The 19,730-nt window shown below is 40.7% G+C and overlaps 1 protein-coding gene across 1 annotated transcript in view; it reads right to left on the bottom strand.

Moving 5' to 3' along the window:
- Positions 1 to 842: 842 nt before the first annotated feature.
- SERPINE2 (serpin family E member 2) overlaps positions 843 to 19,730 on the bottom strand; it is a 63,925-nt gene continuing 45,037 nt past the window's right edge. Inside the window, exons 4-9 of the mRNA XM_034955272.4 lie at positions 17,516 to 17,713; positions 10,458 to 10,656; positions 8,373 to 8,473; positions 6,004 to 6,090; positions 3,233 to 3,316; positions 843 to 1,589 (exon numbers count right to left, since the gene is read on the bottom strand). Coding sequence (XP_034811163.2) covers positions 1,552 to 1,589; positions 3,233 to 3,316; positions 6,004 to 6,090; positions 8,373 to 8,473; positions 10,458 to 10,656; positions 17,516 to 17,713 — 707 coding nt within the window. The 3' untranslated portion in view covers positions 843 to 1,551. The remainder of the gene's footprint in view (positions 1,590 to 3,232; positions 3,317 to 6,003; positions 6,091 to 8,372; positions 8,474 to 10,457; positions 10,657 to 17,515; positions 17,714 to 19,730) is intronic.

Raw genomic sequence — 19,730 nt, forward strand, 5'->3', positions numbered from 1 at the left:
AGGCTCAGCTCACTTGACAAATAATAATTCCAAATGGCAAACTGATGGAGTGCCGAATGTGAGGTTTTAATGTATAGTTTAAGGCAAGTAGAACTCAAGGGCTAAAAATTAAAAAATGTTTTTAAGTTTTGATAAATGTTTTAAACTTAAATTCTGATTTAGCTTAGACTGCATAAATCTTTAAGAAATTAGTTTTTTAAAAAGCAGGCAAATGGTAACATCAGAATTATAATATTTGTAAGCTGAATGCCAATGGCTCATGCCTGTAATCCCAGCACTTTGTGGGGCTGAGGCAGGTGGATCACTTGAGGTCAGGAGTTCAAGACTAGCCTGGGCAAGATGGCGAGGCATGTCTCTGTAAAAAGAAAAAGGAAAAAAAAGAATTATGATGTTTGAGTTCAACTTGGAAAGTTACCTTGAAAAAAACAAAAAACAAACAAAAAAACCCTGTCATTTCAAAAACACTCCTGCCTATCACCAAAAACGAAACAGTTCCTGTTCTCCCAGGAGTTCCAAAATACATGGTACCCAGCAACTTCATTCTGCACTTGCTACAAAATCCGTTTCTTTGCTGAGAATTCTTAGCCATTGCTGGAGTGAATGTAGCTAAGAGTAGAACTAGGATTACTGTAATAGTTACTCTGTTGAAGTGATCTATAAAATGAGACGTTGTTGAAGCGGGGAAGTGTTTGATTGTCAGGTCTAGAGGAAAAGGATAGGAAAAGTCTCCGAGCTTTGAATTTCCTGATGTTTACATAGTACAAAGGTTTATTAGAAGAGGCTGACGAATGTCTAAAAGGCTCAGTTTCTTCTATTGTATTTTCAAATAGCAGAGAAATAGCTTTATTTTTACTACTCATAACAGTTTATTTTTACTTTGTACAAAATACAAAAATGCAAATCCAAGGAGTACAGACCAGTAGTGACAGGCACACTGCACAACAGCAACCTTGTCTAGCAAGACAGGAGTTTTTTAAATTTTATTTTAGTGAATACATGCATTATATAAAACAACAACAACAACAACAAAAACACAAAGAGGCTAGAGATTTCACCGTTTCTACCCCCAAAATAACGCTTGCTATCAAGACTTTGGAGGGGGATGGGGGAAAAGAATTTAAAAGGCAAATAATTTTTTTCATAAAAAGTAAAAGCTACCATAAAACATTTTTTTTTCTGTCACACTGATTAAATTTCTTCTGAAAAGCCGCACATATAGACAAAACAAAACAAAAATTCCTGAACTGGACAAACAGTAAATACTCAACAGGGTTGTTAACCTAGGTAACAGTTCAGTAGTTTAAAGAATCTTTTAGACATTTGGAAGCCTTTCTATTCATTCCTCAGTACAGTGTTCCAGCCATCCTGCTTGTTTTTTCCCTCCAATACCTCCCAGAACAGAAACACTTGCATCGAGTCTGTTCCTAAGAACTAGTTTTGAAAAAGAAGCGATGTACAAAAATATTTAACAGAACTATGAAAGATGCAGGAAAGGAGTCTTTCTTCGTAGCAAAGTAGTCGTTGCTTTGCATGGTTTCTTTTGTATACTCTTCAGGGTTTGTTTATCTGTCCCATGAATAATACAGCACCTACAGAATTAAAAGAAAACAATGTATGACTCTGTAAATTAATAATCCTTAAAATAAGACGGAAGGTATTCTATTTAAGGGAAGGGAAACAATCATGTTTGACCTCTTGCTCAGTAGTGTTGTCCAGTATAACTTTCTGCAGTGGTAGAGATGGTCTATATCTTTGTTGTCCAGCATGGTAGCCACTAGTCACATGTGGCCAGAGAGTGCTTAAAATGTGGCTAGTGAGACTTAGAAGTTGAATTTTAATTTTATTTTTTATTTCTTGAGACAGAGTCTTGCACTGTCACCCAGGCTGGAGTACAATGGCGCCATGTCGGCTCACTGCAATTTCCGCCTCCTGGGTTCAAGCAATTCTCCTGCCTCAGCCTCCCAAGTAGCTGGGATTACAGGCGCCCACCATCACTGCCAGCCAATTTTTTGTATTTCTAACAGAGATGGGGTTTTGCCATGTTGGCCAGGCTGGTCTCGAACTCCTGACCTCAGGTGATCCACCCGCCTTGGCCTCCCAAAGTGCTGGGATTACAGGCATAAGCCACCGCACCCAACCAGAAATTGAATTTTTAAAGTTAATGTTAAATAGCCACATGTGGCCAGAAGCTCCCTCATTGGCTGGCTCAGTTCTGGAGCATGCCAATTAGAACATCACAGATGCAATGAGATAAGAGAATAAGGAACTATCTTATATTACTGATTAAATAAAATAGTAAAAGCTAAAATATATTAGTGCCTACTCTTGTACCAACAAGAAGCCAACCTCTCTACAAAGATGAACTTATACTTCATAATTGTAATAAGCAGTCAGCACTACTGTTGTCCTCATTTTAAAGATGAGGCTTAAGGCCAGAGCCAAGTTTGAACCATGACTCACAGAGCAAAAATCTACTGTATTAACAATTCCCAAGGTATAACAATAGAGTGGGCTTACAAAGTGGTATGGTTTGGCTCTGTGTCTCCACTCAAATCTTGCCTCAAATTGTTAATAATCCCCATATATCAAGGGCAGGACCAGGTGGAGAAAACTGAATCATAGGAGCAGTTTCCCCCATACTGTTCTTGTGATAGTGAGTGAGTTCTCATGAGATCTGATGGTTTTATAAGGGGTTTCCCACTTCACTCGGCTCTCATTCTCTCCCCTGCTGCCCTGTGAAGTGATGCCTTCCACCATAATTGTGAGTTTCCTGAGGCTTCCCTAGCCATGTGAAACTGTGAGTCAATTAAACCTCTTTTTCCTTGTAAATTACCCACTCTAGGGTATTTCTTCATAGCAGGGTGAGAACAGACTAATACACAAAAGTTGAAGTTATATAGCTTCTAGCAAAATTGAACCACCACATTTATATAAATATGGAAAAGTCAATAGATGTCAAAAGTGTTCCAAAGGGATGCTGAGCCTCTCTGTTAAAAACAACAATCCGCAAAACCTAAAATCCTGTCCGTGTGTAAAAGATTCCATCACATCTGTAAACACAGCCTTTATTTTCCTATCTCTTTAACATGGGTGGTTATATTATTCAAAGTGTCTGCAACTATTGACATTAGGGAAATGGATTATGGGCACCACTGTGGGATATAATGAAGAGTGCAATATACCTTTTGAAATTCTAACAGAGAGGGCATGATGGAAGAGGAGAGTCACTTACCTGTAGGATTATGTCGGATGAAAAACAGAAAAGGTCTGTCTACTATAAACCAGGGAGGCGATGATCTTGCAATGAGAATTGCAGCTATGGGAAGAAAAGGAAAATATGTTGTGCACATTACATGAGGCCATGTAAGCATAAGGCCAGCAAGTTAGCTAGCTTCATGGACCCTCAGAGGCTGGTGTCTGAAGACACACTTCATGCTTGTTCCATAGGCTGGCCATGTTACAACAGGCTCAATGGTCACCATTTACTAAGCCTACCTTGGGCCAGGCCCTTTACATTACTCTCTCATGTCTTCTACACAAGCACCATCTCTGATAAACATACTTACTCCTCATAGAGTTTTGATGAAAATTAAATGACATAATTAAATGACATAAGATATATTATAGCTCTTAGAACAGTGTTTGCCACTAAACACATCTAATGTATATTTATTGTTATTAGCTATTTTTTATTCACACCATCTGCTTTGCTGATAAAGCCCCCAGTCCTTTTTTTTTGGGATGGAGTCTCACTCTGTCACCCAGGCTGGAGTGCAGTGGCGCGATCTTGGCTCACTGCAACCTTTGCCTCCCGGGTTCAAGCGATTCTCCTGCCTCAGCCTCCTGAGTAGCTGGGATTACAGGCATGCACCACCACGCCTGGCTAATTTTTGCATTTTTAGTAGAGACAGGGTTTCACTATGTTGGTCACGCTGGTTCTGAACTCCTGACCGCAAGTGATCCACCTGCCTCAGCCTCCCAAAGTGTGGGGATTACAGGCGTGAGCCACCGCGCCCGACCCCTGGTCCTGTTTAGCTTCTCTAAATCTTTTCTGTATATAAAGGCCCAGCCCAATTCTTAGCTTTTGTGTCTGTGCCTTCTCCTTTGGCACATTATTTAGGTTTCCTTTGCACTGGAATGTAGACCACTCATCCGGGACCTACTACCTTATACTGCTGTTCCACTCACCAGGTGTAGGCATCTGACTTGGAAAGCAAACTTCTTTAGCCTCATGGGTCTTGGCCATTCCTCGTCTGCCAGGCTTGTTTCCATTTAATAAGCCTGAACCAGGGCCTCAAGGGAGGGTAGGTGTGTGGCATTACTACCACATGCCTGTTGCAATAGCTCAGTCCTCTTGCTCAAACCCCATGAAGTATTGAACACTTGGGCTTGATGTTATAAAGGAAACACCTGCAGTTATGCTGGGGCAAGCCCTTTTACCCAGGGTTATTAAAAACAAATATTAAACAGTAGGTGTTATGGACTGAACTGTGTCTCCCCCCAAATTCATATGCTGAAGCCCCAAACCCCTAACGTGACTGTATTTGGAGATAATGCCTTTGAGGAGGTAATGAAGGTTAAGTAGGGTTCTATTCTAACAGGACCGTTGCCCTTATTTGAAGTGGGAGAGACACCAGGGATGTGTCACATGGAGAAAAGACCATGTGAGGACACAGGGAGGGGGCGACCTCCAGAGATCCAGAGATCTCAGGAGAAACAAACCTGCCAACACCAACACCTTGATCTTGAACTCGCAGCCTCCAGAAGTGTGAGTTCTGTTGTTTAAACCACTCAGTCAACGGTATTTTGTCATGGCAGCCCAGGCGGACTAAGACAGGAGGACCTGGGCAGTTACACGGGGCCCTGCGCTGGGTTTAATACTCTGCTGTTGCTATCTTGAAATTCTTACACATTTTGAACAAGGGGCTCCGTATTTTCATTTTGCACACGACCCCACAAACGATGTAGCTGGTCCTGACAGTTACACTCAGCAAAACTGGTCAATAACTTTTAGATGTTACTTAAAACTACCCAGAAAAGACAAAAAGCATCCTAAAATTTCCAACCCTCTTATTTCAGGGTCTTTGTTTTAAATGCTTCTTTAAAGGAATTTTAAAAATGTTTATTCGAGAAAGGCAATAACACATCTATTGTGAGTATAACTGGTATGTTTCAATGACCAGAGATATGTGACCCAGCTGCAAGTGTAGCTAAGATTTTCACTTTATGGGCTCACAGAGTTGGCCAAATCTATTCATCTATTTTCCTACGGATAATGAGGGGTGAAAAAACTGACTTAACGATTGTTCTGTTTTCTCCTTCATTATGTAAACCACTGAGGAGGAAGCAGATGTGGATGTTCTAATTACCAAGGAAGGCTGTACAGCAATCCTGCCGCAATTCAACAGATGCTGGCGAATTCTTCGGTTTATCCTGGATAGACCTGATTGCCTATTTTCCTTTAAGTACTTGTTGTTTACTTTATGTTTAAATCTGAAGATTGGTCTTTTTTGCCAGTAAGAAGCCAGAACATGTTTTATCTTCTTGAGAGCAGGGGTCAGCGAACTATTTTCCTCAAGGCAAGTCTACCAGGACAAATCTTGTTTTTATAAATAAAGTTTTATTGGAACACAGCCACATCTGTTTACTTGTATTGTTGATTGCTGTTTTCATGCTACAGTGAAAGAGCTAAGAAGCTGTAATGGAGATGGTATGACACACAAATCTGAAATACATACTACCTGGCTCTTTATAGAAGTTTGCTGACTCCTGTCCTAGAGGAATTTCTCTCACTGAAATGCTTTTCTTTAATGAAACAGATTCTGAACTTTGTGGTTACAGGTCTTCAGTCTGTCTGTACTCACTGCTGTCTCCTGAGGGTTAACCCACACACAGTGCCTGGCTAGAAAGAGGGTGCATTACATATTTGCTCAACCAATGAGTATACAGGAATGTGTTTGCTCCCCTGCTAGAGGAAGCCCTGCCACGTGACCCAGTGCTTACTTGTTGCTGCTGAAGCTTTGGTTCCATCTTCACTGACTTCAATTTTTGCTTTTTGCAAGATATGAGAAACATGGAGGTTTTCTGACCCTGTTTCCAGAAAATAAAACAGTATCAGCATCTGTTTGATAGGCAGGCCATTGGTTGGTTGGGGAAGTAACCTCAAAGCTCAAAGCCATGGCAAATTCCAATTTTTAAAGTGTCAGAAGACATGACCTCTGACAGTCCTGGTGTTGAAGGCTGCAGACAGCTGTTACTTGTGGATTTCAGTCCCTGCTAAGTGAACTGTGATACTCACTTCTGGAGAAGGGCCCAGGCCCTCAAATGATTTAGTGCCTCTATCAATTCAATTCTGATCACTAGAATTGTTTTTTTAAAATGAAAAGAGCAGAGCTTTGAAAAGGAAGCCCGGTTTTCTGGAAGCAGCAAGGCAACAAGATTATTTTTCAGTTACAGAATGCAGATGCAGAAGGGATTTCAGACAGCATTTACAGATGGGGAAACTGAGGCCTAGAACGTTAAGTAATGTTCCCTGCAATCATACGGCTAGTTAGTGGCAGAGTAAGTCCTGGCTCTTCACCACAGCCACTCATCTCATGGGCATGCTAGTAAGAGAAGAGTGTCGAACAAGAGAAGGTTTAGATTTTCCTGGAAAGGCCGATGTGTAAATGCAGTTGTGCCTCAGGGACATTCTGGTGAACTCACTTTACTTCTCAGCAAATTCTGACCATTCCAGCAACACCCACTGGGTGTAGCTTTCACAGAGAATGAAAAACTTAAGTTGATATTAGTCTGGATGGGACATAGGTCTGGATGCAAAGGGAAAATGTGCTTTTTGTGTCATCTGCTTTTGAACTATCTGCACCAATGCCCAGCTCTAATATGACCAAATTGTGACTGAGATGCACATTTATAGGGCCCAAGTCACATGCAGTGTTAAAGAGGACTTTCCAGGAGAATCTGGGGCACCTGGTTCTTCCTGTGAACACCCCCCATTTAGTATTTCAGCTACCATGAACAACCTTGAAGGGAAAAGTGCAGATGAAAATGGTGCTTCTCAGTCTTTGCTGGGCTGAGGGGCTGTGTTAAAATGGATTCTGGTTCAGTGGGTCTGGGTTACACCCAAGATTGTGCATTTCAAACAAGCTCCTGGGTGATGCTAATGCTGCTGGGCTGGAGGCCTGAGTTTGAGTCATGAGGGATGAACGGCTATCAGAATATCCATGGAGCTGCAGGTTCACCAGGGGAGTCATGTTTGTCCCCAGAACAGGTACTAGGTGTTTACTAGCATGCAATTGAAGCTGGTAATGAGCTAATTTCTTACCACTCAAAGTTATTTGCAAACTGGAGTGCAAATAATGTTCAAGCCATGGCTTTTCCTTGGAAAGATTGCTATGTTCTAAATTTAAAGAACAAAGGACTGACCATTCAAACATAACTCTAGAAAAAGGTACATATACTGCTGGCAAATGAAAAGCATGCCTTAATTGCTTTGGCAAAGGAAAGTTTTAATCGGATTCATTTGAATTTATATCGTTTCACATTAAGGAGCATGAAATGCCAAAATACATATCTGGGTACAGTGAATGACTGCAGTCTTGATTTTTTTTCAAGCAAAAGGAAAAAGCTGGCATTTGAAAACAGAGCGACAACACCTAAGTCAGAGCCAATATTCATAAAAGCAATACATGAAATACTCCTTTAGGTAGTCACTGGGGCTTCCCATGAAATGTACGTGCAAAATGTGGGGATGCTGATTTAAATGAAGGTCAAGAGCAATGACTAGATAAAGAAAATGAGGTACGTACACATCATGGAATACTACTCAGTCATAAAAAGAATGAAATAATATCTTTTGCAGCAACTTGAATGGAGCTGGAGGCCATTATTCTAAATGAAGTAACTCAAGAATGGAAAACCAAATACTGTATGTTCTTGCTTATAAGTGGGAGATAAGCTACGGGTATGCAAAGGCATACAGAGTGATATAATGGATTATGCAGACTCAGAAGGAGGAGGGTGGGTTGGTGAGGAGCTAAAAATCTATTAATACATATTGGGTACAATGTATACTACTCGGGGGAGGGGTGTACTAAAATCTCAGACTTTATCGCTATATAAACTGATCCATGTAACCAAAAACCACTTGTATCCCAAAAACTATTGAAATAAAAAGATAAAAGAAAAAAATAAATAAATGAAGGTCAATAAATAAACGAAGGCCAATAGCATAATTTGGCAATGTATCAAATGAAACCTTGTACAGTTTTAGGGCAACACATTCCTAATTCTGATCCTTTTTCTCTGCACAAATCAGTCTCAGTTTGTAACACTTTCTTCAAGTATACAAATACATTTTAAATTGAACATACTTGTTATTTTTGCAAAATTTGCCTTTGATGAATCAAACATGTCAGTAATGCCAAGAACTTTCAGCGGCTCCTTCAAATCTGTTTGTGCTACAGCTGTGAACCTAGCATGAAAGCAGAAATGGAGAAAAAAAATCACGAGGCTATAAATGCTACATGATAGAGTCGGTGCATGTTTACAAACTGATTCTTTTAAAGTTAATACTGAATACCGATCTGAATTGCATCTTAAATTTGAATTCCAAATTTAAATACCAGATAAGTAAAGGACAACTCATCTCTCAAACACTTAGCTGGCAAAATGAGTCATACGTACTAACGGCAAGAATAGGCGCTCCCACCCTCAGGTGTAATGGGCCCCCTGTTCCAATACTTAGGAAGATCTACAAACATACTTTCTTTCATACTGACGTGGAGGTTGAGTGTTAACAAGTTCCTAGTACTCTGGAATATCTATTATTCTTCCCCATATCCAACTAAAGTTCTCCATATCCATCTTGGCTGCTCTAAGACCTGCCATCCTTATTGGGATTGGAGATGGTCAAAAGAGAGGAGAAACATTCCTGATAGTTCATTTTGGGATTCTCTTTTTTGAGATAGAGTCTTGCTCTGTGGCCCAGGCCAGAGGACAATGGTGCAATCTTGGCTCACTGCAACCTCTGCCTCCTGGGTTCAAGCAATTCTCCCACCTCAGCCTCCCAAGTAGCTGGGATTACAAGCACCCACGACCATGCCTGGCTAATTTTTTATATTTTTAGTAGAGACGGGGTTTTTCCATGTTGGCCAGGCTAGTCTGGAACTCCTGACCTCGTGATCCGCCCGCCTCGGCCTCCCAAAGTGTTGGGATTACAGGTATGAGCCACCATGCCCAGCCCCTTTTGAGATTCTGAAAGTATTTTACTATTAAAACAGGAGCAAAGATTAGGCATAGGTGACATGGTGTTATATTCGGGTATAATATAGGTTTCTTGAATATTTGGGACCTACCTGGCCTTGGGGATATATGGAGATATATATACACACACACACACGTATATATGTGTGTGTATATATATGTGTGTGTGTGTATATATATGTGTGTGTGTGTGTGTGTGTGTGTGTAAATGTCAGTTACTGTCATCAGAGGATGCTTTATCAGATTTGATCTCATCCTGTGGAAGAGCACTAAGGAGACGTGGGCAGACTCTCACCACAGATGGGCTATAATGGTAAAGAACCTGTTCTTCACCCATTGAGGCCTACGATGCCACCATCTTATTTATTTATTTATATCAAGCATTGCCTACTTGAAGGCTTATTTTACCCAAAAAAAAAAATCTTGAGAGAATTAGTAATACTTATTGTGAATGTCTTACTCTGATTACTTAACTCGGTGACCAAAGAATCAAAAGCTATTAGAACTCTCCACTACCACCAAGACCTGGGTTGTTAAAAGCTCTGGATGGTGGGAAGGCAGCAATGTTGAAAAGTTCATAGAAAGGGAACAACATTCATTGCTTCTTCACAGTTCTGGACAAAGCATTCTCTGACCTGTTAGAACATGAAGATTCATACAGGATTTGGGGTTACTTTTCCCATGGCTTCAAGTCATAACAGCTCAAATTCCATCTTTGTCTTACTCTTAGGGCATAATAGAAAAACTGGCTGCCTTGATCTTCATGAACTTCTAGTTAAATAAATAAATAACTAAAATGAAGCTCCTTATGAAAGCACATGGAGTTCTATTAAACCTCACTGTACTTTCATCCATACTATGATGACACACGTGTGTTTTCAGTCTTTTAAATACAATGAGATATGTCAAAAAGCCCCTGCAGCACCATGAACAGCTTATGCTCATGTGGAGGTTTAGAGACCAAGGTTGCCCTCTCTCCTTTCTTATGATCCATATCTTACCATACAGGAAGCACAGGCATTGAATAAAAGCGTTTAGAAAAGCACGGCCTCGTAATCCCACCATGAAATTTCTGCAGAACAGAACAGGCTTCATGATGTGCCATATTTTCACCTCATGTTGTCTGGTGTCCGACATAACACCTGCTGATTGAATAATGCCACTGTTTTCTTTGAGGGGAAGGGGCCACTTACTTGGGCAGGATCACCTGCACCCTCTTGGGCACCATGATGCTCATCCAGCTGTCTATGGTCTTGGTGCTGATGTGTGGGATGATGGCAGACAGCGGAGTGGAGCTCTCAGTCGGCAGTGCAATCAGCATGCTGATGCTTTCCCCGTGGTAGGGCAGTTCAATGAAGTTGTACCATAAATCATTGGGGGCACTTGTCGACCCTAAAGAAATCAGAAGCAGGTTCAGTGTATCCTTGTTGACTTCTAGAAGCGGGATGAGTGCTTGCTGGTCACCGGGATAGCTTCAGAGAGCAACTCAGTTGGAGAACTTCCCTTTTCCACAAATAGCTTCCTTAGAAGGACAAAGATAAGGACAATTATTTCTTCCTTCCCCAGTGAAGAATTCTCCTTTCTTCAGTCTAGACAGAATGCCTTTGGGAATCACTGAAATCACTTTAATTCTGTTAAGGAGAATTTAACTAAATCACAAAGTGCTTAAAATTCAGTGCTTTGCAAGAAGTTGACCCTCACATGAATAAAAGAATACATTCAAGCTGCCTTAGAATCATTCCTTTTTTTTTTAAATAAACTGTATTGTGTATATTAAGGTACACAATATGACGTTATGGGATACATATAGATAGTAAAATAGTTACTATGAAAAAGCAAATTAACATATCCATTATCTCACATAATTACCCATTTTGCTGTTTTTGGGACAAGAGCAGCTAAAATTTACTCATTGAGCAGGAATCCCAACATGGTGCAATTTTATTACCTCTAGTCCTCATTTTGGATAAGCCTACATGTGCATGTGAAGAGAGAGAGGGATACAGAGCATCCACAGGGCTCACTCTGTGCCAGGCCCATATCAACCCTTCAACAGGCTGAGGATCTATAGCACCTCGCGGGGTAGGCATAAGAAGCGCTATTTTGCAGTTGAGAAAGCCACCTTTAGAGAAATGAAGTAACCTCCAAAGGATGCATGGCTAAGAAGTGAGGAGCCAGGAGAGTCTAATGCCAAGGATTGTCTTCCTCCTACTTCACCACCCTGCCCTATTCACTCTTCACCCATTCCAGTAATCACCACTGGAGTTTTAGATACTTTATGGTACTTCTACTTACTAATGAAAACCCAAGAATAATTTAAGCCAGCATTTCTCAAATGTTATTTGAGACAAAACAGACAAAACAGATTCCACATCTTAGGGAGTTCAGCAAACAAGAAGAGAGAAAGCAAGTTTCTTGCACGATTTTCACTGATCTTTTCTTTGGAGATGACATGTGCCAATCACTGCCTTTGAGACAGGGAACTTCAATATGCCAGTTCTCCATAGAACAGGGTTGGGAGGGATGGACAGAGGGAGAGATGAAGAGAAAGATACCAAGAGAGGGAAAGAGAGTGTACTTGATGAACACTGAAATATCATAAAAATACTGAGGTTATTAGAATATATGGCACTACAGGATGACACTACAGTTTTTCCCTAAGGAAGAAACAACATAGAGAACTGGCGGAGGAACTGGGGCTCTCCTGGTCCTAGCACACTGCATTTCCTGCAGGGCTGTTCAGTAACCCAGGTGCAGCCTGCCTCAGCTCCCATGTGCGTTGAACTCTCACCCGAGCCTGGCTTCTGTCTTGCGGCAAGCTAAGAATGAAAGAGAGGATTCTTCGTCTTTACTCTTAGCCTGCATAACAAAATGGTCTCAGCAGAAACGGAAAAATCAATGGGAAAGTGAGAAAAAAATCACTTCCTAATGAGCTCTTTAATCCTTGAAGAAAACATTAAATCTCTATTCTGGCGGAGCTAATTTTCAGAAACTGTGAAATTTGGGAAGTGATTAATAAGTGATTGCTCCAGGGCATGAAATAAGGACCTGGAGGTGTTAACTGCTTCTAGAAATGTTTATGATTCTGTTAAGAAGGATTGAAGTAATGAATAATGAAAAGTTATGAGCTGGAACGTGTTCAAGGGAGGAGAGAGATCATCTAGCTTCACCAGTTAATCCATCCTTGGCTGGACCCATTATTAACTGATCAGTAATATTAATAACCATGAACCATTCTGCATCCAGTCACCTCTGCTTGATGACTGATTTCCCCCCACTCCTTCTGCTTCTGACCACAGAAGCTGATGACCAGTGGTAGCCAAGGTGCATCAGACATACGCATGCTTACCTTTATTTGGTGCCTTGAGGAGCTGGGAGATAAAATAACACCTTTTCTGTCTTTCTACCTGGTCACTCAAGTACTGCATCCTTTTATAGAGGACACGTGCCAAGGCCACGAGATCTGGGGTTATAAGACCTGTATTCAAATCCTGCACCTGTAGCACACTAGCACTGAGACTTTGGCAAAGTTCCTTGACTCCAAGTCTTAGTTTCTTTGTCTGTAAAAGCCTACAATAATAGCACCTACTTTACAGAGCTATGAAAATTCATTGACACAACACATACAAAGTGCTCAGCATAAGCTGGCCCATAGCAAAAACTGCCGTTTTTTGATGTAAGAAGCTTTGTAAAATACCTCACTTCTTGCAATGTGAGGTCCCTGCTCACAGTCTAAACATAAAATCGGCCCACCCAGGTAAACTACATGGAATATTACGTAGCTGATAAAAGCACAACTCCCAAGCAGAATGAATCAAGTAAGGAAGGGGACTTGGGAGCCTTGTGTCAGAGCATGGAGCCTCTCATCGTCCCAGAGCTTTTCCCTTTAAAATCCCCTACCCGATGCTCTCTATTCTTTAACCTCTGGAAGGCAGACTGAGTATTCTTTAACAAGGGTCATTTCTGCAGTGTATAAAAACGTAAGTATAATAGGTTGATTCATTCTGAAAAGGAGCGGAGGTGAAAAAGAGAAAATAAGGATTTTCTCTTAGATGAATGGTGGTCAACAAAACTTCTAATGGGAGACAATAAGTGAAGAATCAAGCATTAAAAATGTGGAGGAGATTTAGAACTTTCTCTAAGTGGTGTTTTGGGTGACCCAGTTTTTCCAGAAAGCCCCTGAAGTAATCTGATTTCCACTTTAAGTGCTACTAGGGAAGACGTAACTAGGCTCACTGAAATGTTAAGAGCTCACGCTGTAAAATCAAACAGGGTATCTTAAATATTTAATATCAGGAAACCTTTATAGATGAAAGTCCCTCTAATTACCTTCTACTACAAGTAAATATGGATTTCCTGAGAACTTAAGAAACTTTTTAGACTGTACTTTAGTAGAAATTGAAATGGATATTTTGGAAAAACAACAGCAAAATGCTCCATCGTGTGCAATACTCTACATTCTAGGCTGGAGTCTAAAGGGAGTTCGGGGACAGTAGCTGGGGAAGGAGGGGTGGTGTAAGTAACTGGGTGAGTATTGGTGCCATTTGCTGCTAAGGAACGATGGGCTGAGAACTAAATGGGCAAGGGCAATACATATATTTATTTACTGAGACAGGGTCTTGCTCTGTTCCCCAGGCTGGAAAGCAGTGATGTGATCAGGGCTCACTGCATCTCAACATCCTGGGCTCAAGTGAACCCCTGACCTGAGACTCCCGAACAGCTGGGACCACAGGTGAGCACCACCATGCCTGGCTAATTTTTAAACATTTTTTTGTAGAGACAGGGTCTCGCTATGTTGCCGAGGATCATCTTGAACTCCCAGGCTCAAGCCATCCTCCTGCCTCAGCTTCCCAAAGTGCTGGAATTACAGGTGTGTGCCATGGTGCCTTGGCATAAATGAGTTTCATCTATGCAACTAGAAATTTAGTAGGCAACCAAGTTAAGACGTAATGTGAACAGACAGGTATGAGTTAGAAACTCAGGAGAAAAGAAGATGGAAATATAAATTTGTTATTCTTCGTGGTTTTTTTTCCAAAATAAAGTCTCAAATGTCAAAATTCATAACCATAAAACATTTGTAACAACTATGACTTGGAGATTCCTATTCCATTCCTATTCCTATCCCAGGAAATTACCTTTAGAAATTTACTGATGCAAATATTGAAAAATCTATGTACAAGAATACTCACTGCAGTGTTATTATAGGAAAAAAGCAGATGGCTTTCCATAGGATAGCATGATACATTTGTATTATGGAATATTATGTGGCTGATAAAAGAATCAAGTAAATCCTTATGAATTGGCACAAAAAGTTGTCCACTCTCTAATGAAAGCAGATTATAGAACAGAAACTACAGTACAATCCTATGTATGTAAAAAGTTTCATAGACATATTTTACATATACCTAGAAAGGTTCTCAAATGACAAACTTGATACTTAATAGGGATTTTTATCCTAGGAAATAGGATTTTAGGGGAACTTTTGCTTTCTGCCATATATATTGTACATGGAGGTATACTGAGGATTTTGCAATGAGCACGAAATATAAATCTACTAAAAACGATTTTAAGGCTTCTCTTTTTCTTAATAGAAAAGTTTCTACCCCTGAAGTACTTCTACTTTATGGGGCATAAATCAGAAGGGTTTTCTTCTCTTCTAGTTTTCACTCTCCTTTTGTTATCAAGCAAATATTCTCAGAGCTCTTAATGATATCTTGGGGAAAACAGTCAAGAAGGCAGATAAACTGAATGACAATGTTTTGGAAAAGTGACCCAGAATAGTGAGGCGTGGCTGAGGCCCAGGAAGCATCCAACAGGTGGCACCCTGGGCCCTGTGAGTTTGGACACAGCAGCTCGAGCTGGGCCACTCCTGCAGGTCAGAGTGAGGAAACAGGCAGAAAATGACGGACAGTCTGTGGAAATGGAAACAAACAGCCACTTGGGGACACCACAAATGGCGGTACTTTCTTCACAGCCCTATCAAGACAATCCTTCCCTATCTTATCATGATAAGCTGGGTTTTGACCAAGGCAAGAAAACAGGGAACTTATGACACTCTCATGCCCTGCTGCATGGCCCAGAACAGAGTCACATCCAGTTCCAGGTTCCTCAGTGAAACCTGATGACAGGCATGGAAAGGAGGGTGAGAAGGGTGAGCTAGAAGGGTGAGCTAAGCTGTTCGCCGTGTTTACTTGTGAGGGAATGAGAACAGGAGTGAGCAGCGGACTTTCTTTTTCTGGTCCGAATTAGGTACAGATCAGTCAGGGTGGAGAGTAAACAGATAAGACATCAAATTGGGCCATTTAAGCAGAATTTGATGAAGGACCAGTTGTAAAGCATAGACAGGATACACAGAAACATGATGGACAGTACCCTGGACAAGAAACGGTGGGCACCATGGCTAGCCTTGGGCTGGGAGGGAGGAAGAGAGGGGTGGTGACCCAGAGAGAAAGAGCTCTTGGGCACACCCCCTGGCAGAAGCTGAAACCTTTGGTAGAGGAATGCAGCTGGCCCATGACTCTGTAAGGGGAGGCTTGGGAAGTTAGTACCCTGACCCCTTTCTCCTCTGTCCTTCCTATCGCCTGCAGACTCCCAGCAGCAAACCCAGCAAGAAGAGACAGGGCAAGGGGGCCCAGAGCAGGGTGGAAGCGCGTAAAGAAGAGAGGCAGGAATCGGGGAAAGTGGAGGAGGGAAGATACCAACACACTGTGGGGGTTCTGTAGGGTTTAAATCTTTGACAATAAGAATGTATTTGTGCATTATTTTCTATAAAACACACATGTATATTCCTAGGCAAATCAGTTTCCAAATGAAAAGCTACCCTGACATGTAACTCTCTGGGAATAGCCTGTTCACTCAAGAAATTCATGTTATATTTCTGTAAAAACAAACATTTTAAAATCTTCCATAGGAATGTTAATGGAATCCTTGCATTTTAATCTTGAACTATTAACTTGTTTTTTTTTCAGCAAGAGAAACATACAGTAAATGAGGGCCCCCTCACTTTTTATTTTATTTTTTTATGGACTATAAAGTGTGTACAAAAGATTGACCTAAAATAAAATCACTTCATTGAAACACTAACACGGCCACCTGCTCATATCCCAGGCAAAGTGATTTTAGAAGTTCATTTGAGCCTGGTGCGGTGGCTCATGCCTGTAATCCCAGCAGTTTGAGAGGCCAAGGCAGGTGGATCACTTAGGCCCAGGAGTTCAAGACTAGCCTGGGCAACATGGCAAAACCCCATTTGTACAAAAAGTAAAAAAATTAGCTGGCCATGGTGGTGCATGCCTGTGATCCCAGCTACATGAGAGGCTGAGGTGGGAGGATAGCTTGAGTCCAAGAGGTCGAGGCTGCGGTGAGCCATGTTTGTGCCACTGTAGTCTAGCCTGGGTAACACAGTGAGACTCTATCTCGAAAAAGTTTTTTTAAATTCAGAAACAATTTTTCTGAAATCCTACCATTAATATTTTTTACTGAAGATCCTCTGAGACCTATCTCTATTGACATGTGAATATAAAGAAAAGAATTTTACATAAGCGAGATTGATATCTGCTGTTTTATATCTCGTTTTCTGAAATCAATCATATATTGCATAATCTTTCCATTTATATAAATCTAAGTCTCATGATCACATACGTTCCACTGTATATTTGTATTTGGCTTCTATTTATTTGTCATTGTGTGCTTATGTTCACAGTATAAATTCCCTGGAGCGGGACTGCTGGAGCCAGGACCCCGAGGAAGTCCTCGGACCACAGATCCCTGCCACGAACAGTGCCCAAGGGTCCTGCTTCCTCCCCACCAAAGCCACCGAAGGATTTTATCAATCTTTCTAATTTTTGCCAATCTGCTAAGTAAAAAAAGAAATCCAATTTTTAATTTGGTAATGTAAGACTGCTAATGAGTTGCTGATTCCTTCATATGTTTAATGCTCACTTATACTCATTTCATGAATTGTCCTTTCATCTTTAAGTTTTCAACCAAAAAGCCTACTACACACGCCATGCATTAATACTTTTTGTACATAACTTATGCATATATTATGCATATTATGCTATGCATGGTAACTTTTGTAGATAACACAGATTTACATGAGCTTTATAAAAATCCTGCCTCTCAGCACCCTGCTCTGTTCCCCAGTTTTTTAAAAGACGAAAAGTTAGATTTGCTCTGGAATTAAGTTAAAGCACTCAAGGGCCTTTCTGCTGCCAGCACATCCTAGAACAGGCCTCGCTGAGCATGAACTCACCACACCGGAACACGGAGAGCTGGGCCAGCATTGGCACTTGATAGGATTTCCCGTCGGCTGCCACGAAAGTGCGTTTCTTTGTGTTCTCGGGTTGGAACCGTGATTTCCACAGACCCTTGAAATACACTGCGTTGACGAGGACCAGTCTGGTGAGCACACCATCAATAAGATCTGGGGACAGCAGATTGTCAATCATATCTGTGAAGCCAAAGAACAAACAAGGGAAAAATAACCTCAGGACTGGTGGCCGGCTTGAGGGCAAATGGCAGCTGTCATCAGGTAGACTGAAAAATCAAAGGATTTTTAAGGAGGGTTAAAGAGAATCTTCTTAAACTACCCTTTTGTACTTTCTAGGTTCCCCTCCCCCACTAAATATTAAAGTTAAAAAGAAGTTAAAAGAGAAACAGAAAAGACTTTAGAAACCCCTAGCTAGGGGTTACAAAACTTTTCATCAAGAAATTCTTTTATTATCAATTCCCTGCAAGTCCAGGCTTTAAAAAAATCTTACTCATCCAAATAAGCTATATTTGATAATGAATTATTTCTTCTTCTTCTTTTCTTTTTTTGCCAATAAATGACTGATAGTAAGGGTTTCTGGTCAGTACAAGATAAGCAATTTTGTTTTGTTTTGCTCCACTTGGTTTAATTTAATCCCAGTCAAAAATAAACACTTCAGCCTGTATGTTATTAAGGGTGAATGCTTCATTTCTCTTAAGATTTTAGAAACATCAAACATTATTTTGGAATCTCTGGGTATCACAAGGCCTCCTAACTGCTTAAAGAAGAAAGGAAACAAAAAATCAGTGTCTTTGTTTATGGGTCAGGCATCAAGCAAGGTGCTAATATTAGAGACAACAGAAGAGAGGATTTTGAATGTTCCCACCATAAAGAAATGAGAAACGTTTGAGGTAACTGAAATGTTAATTACTCTAATTTGATCATTACACATTGTATACATGTATCAAAGCATTACCACTGTACCCCATATATGTACAATTATTATGGATCAATGAAAAATAAAATAAAGCCCAGGCACAGTGGCTTATGTCTGTAATCCCAGCACTTTGGGAGGCCGAGGAGGATCACTTGAGGCTAGGAGTTTGAGACCAGCCTGGGAAACATAGCTAGACCCCATCTCTACAAAAAATAAAAATTAAAAACATATTAGCCAGCTGGGTATGGTGGCATGCACCTGTAATCCCAGCTACTTGGGAGGCTGAGGTGGGAGGGTCGCCCGAGCCCAGGAGTTCGAGGCTGTGTTGAGCTATGACTGCACCACTGCACTCCAGCCTGGGTGACAGAATGAGACCCTGTCTCTAAAAAAAATAAGATAAAATAAAATAAATCTTTAAAAAGACAGAAAAAATTAAGAACTCCTAAAAAAATTAGAACTCCTAATTTTGAAGGAAAATGCTCTTTACAAGATGTTGGGAATGGTCCATCTTACTTGTATCAGCAGTGAAGGAGTGAACACAATTCTTCTCATTTCAGGATGCTTCCAAAATGCTACCCGTGGCTGAAAGAGCCTTCCAAAATGCTACCTGTGGCTGAAGGTTTGGTCTTCCAGTTAGCTTCCTTTTATTATACAGTTATTATACAGTTAGCTTCACAATTATTCTGAGGTCTTTGAAGGTTCAGTTGTGTGTGTGTCTGTATGTATGTGTGTTTTTAAATAGGGATCACTAATGCCCAAAGCTATTAAAACTTAGTTCACTGCATTATTAGCTCAAATATATGTGTGTGTGTGTGCGTATGTGTGTATGTGTATAAATACATAATATAAATACAAGTTATACTACTTTAAATGGTGAGAGTAAAACCAACAGCTTTTGAAGAAGCAAGAATATCTAATTCAGGGGTGAGAGCATTAAGTCCTTTTAAATGAAACTCAAGAGGATTCTGATGTACAATAAACAAGTGTTTACATAAATCATGATAAATAAACACTGAAGTTTCCCACAGCGTGCTGCTAAGACAGTTCCATCACCACTCACTACTTCCACAAGAGGGCACTAACGCCACCTTAAGTTAGGACAAAGAAGGAAAATATCTAAGCCATAAACAGACATCATTCAACTCAACACAAAGCTGGCCGCAAACAGACTGTCCTGTGTGAGTGAAGTTAGAACTTTATGCCATCCCACTAGCAAGCTCATAATTGACTTCCTAATAGTGAATGTTGTTTCTTGCCTCTGCTGGGAACATTACCCAGTTC

The sequence above is a fragment of the Pan paniscus genome, chromosome 13, assembly GCF_029289425.2.
Source record: "Pan paniscus chromosome 13, NHGRI_mPanPan1-v2.0_pri, whole genome shotgun sequence".
Lineage (NCBI taxonomy): Eukaryota > Metazoa > Chordata > Mammalia > Primates > Hominidae > Pan > Pan paniscus.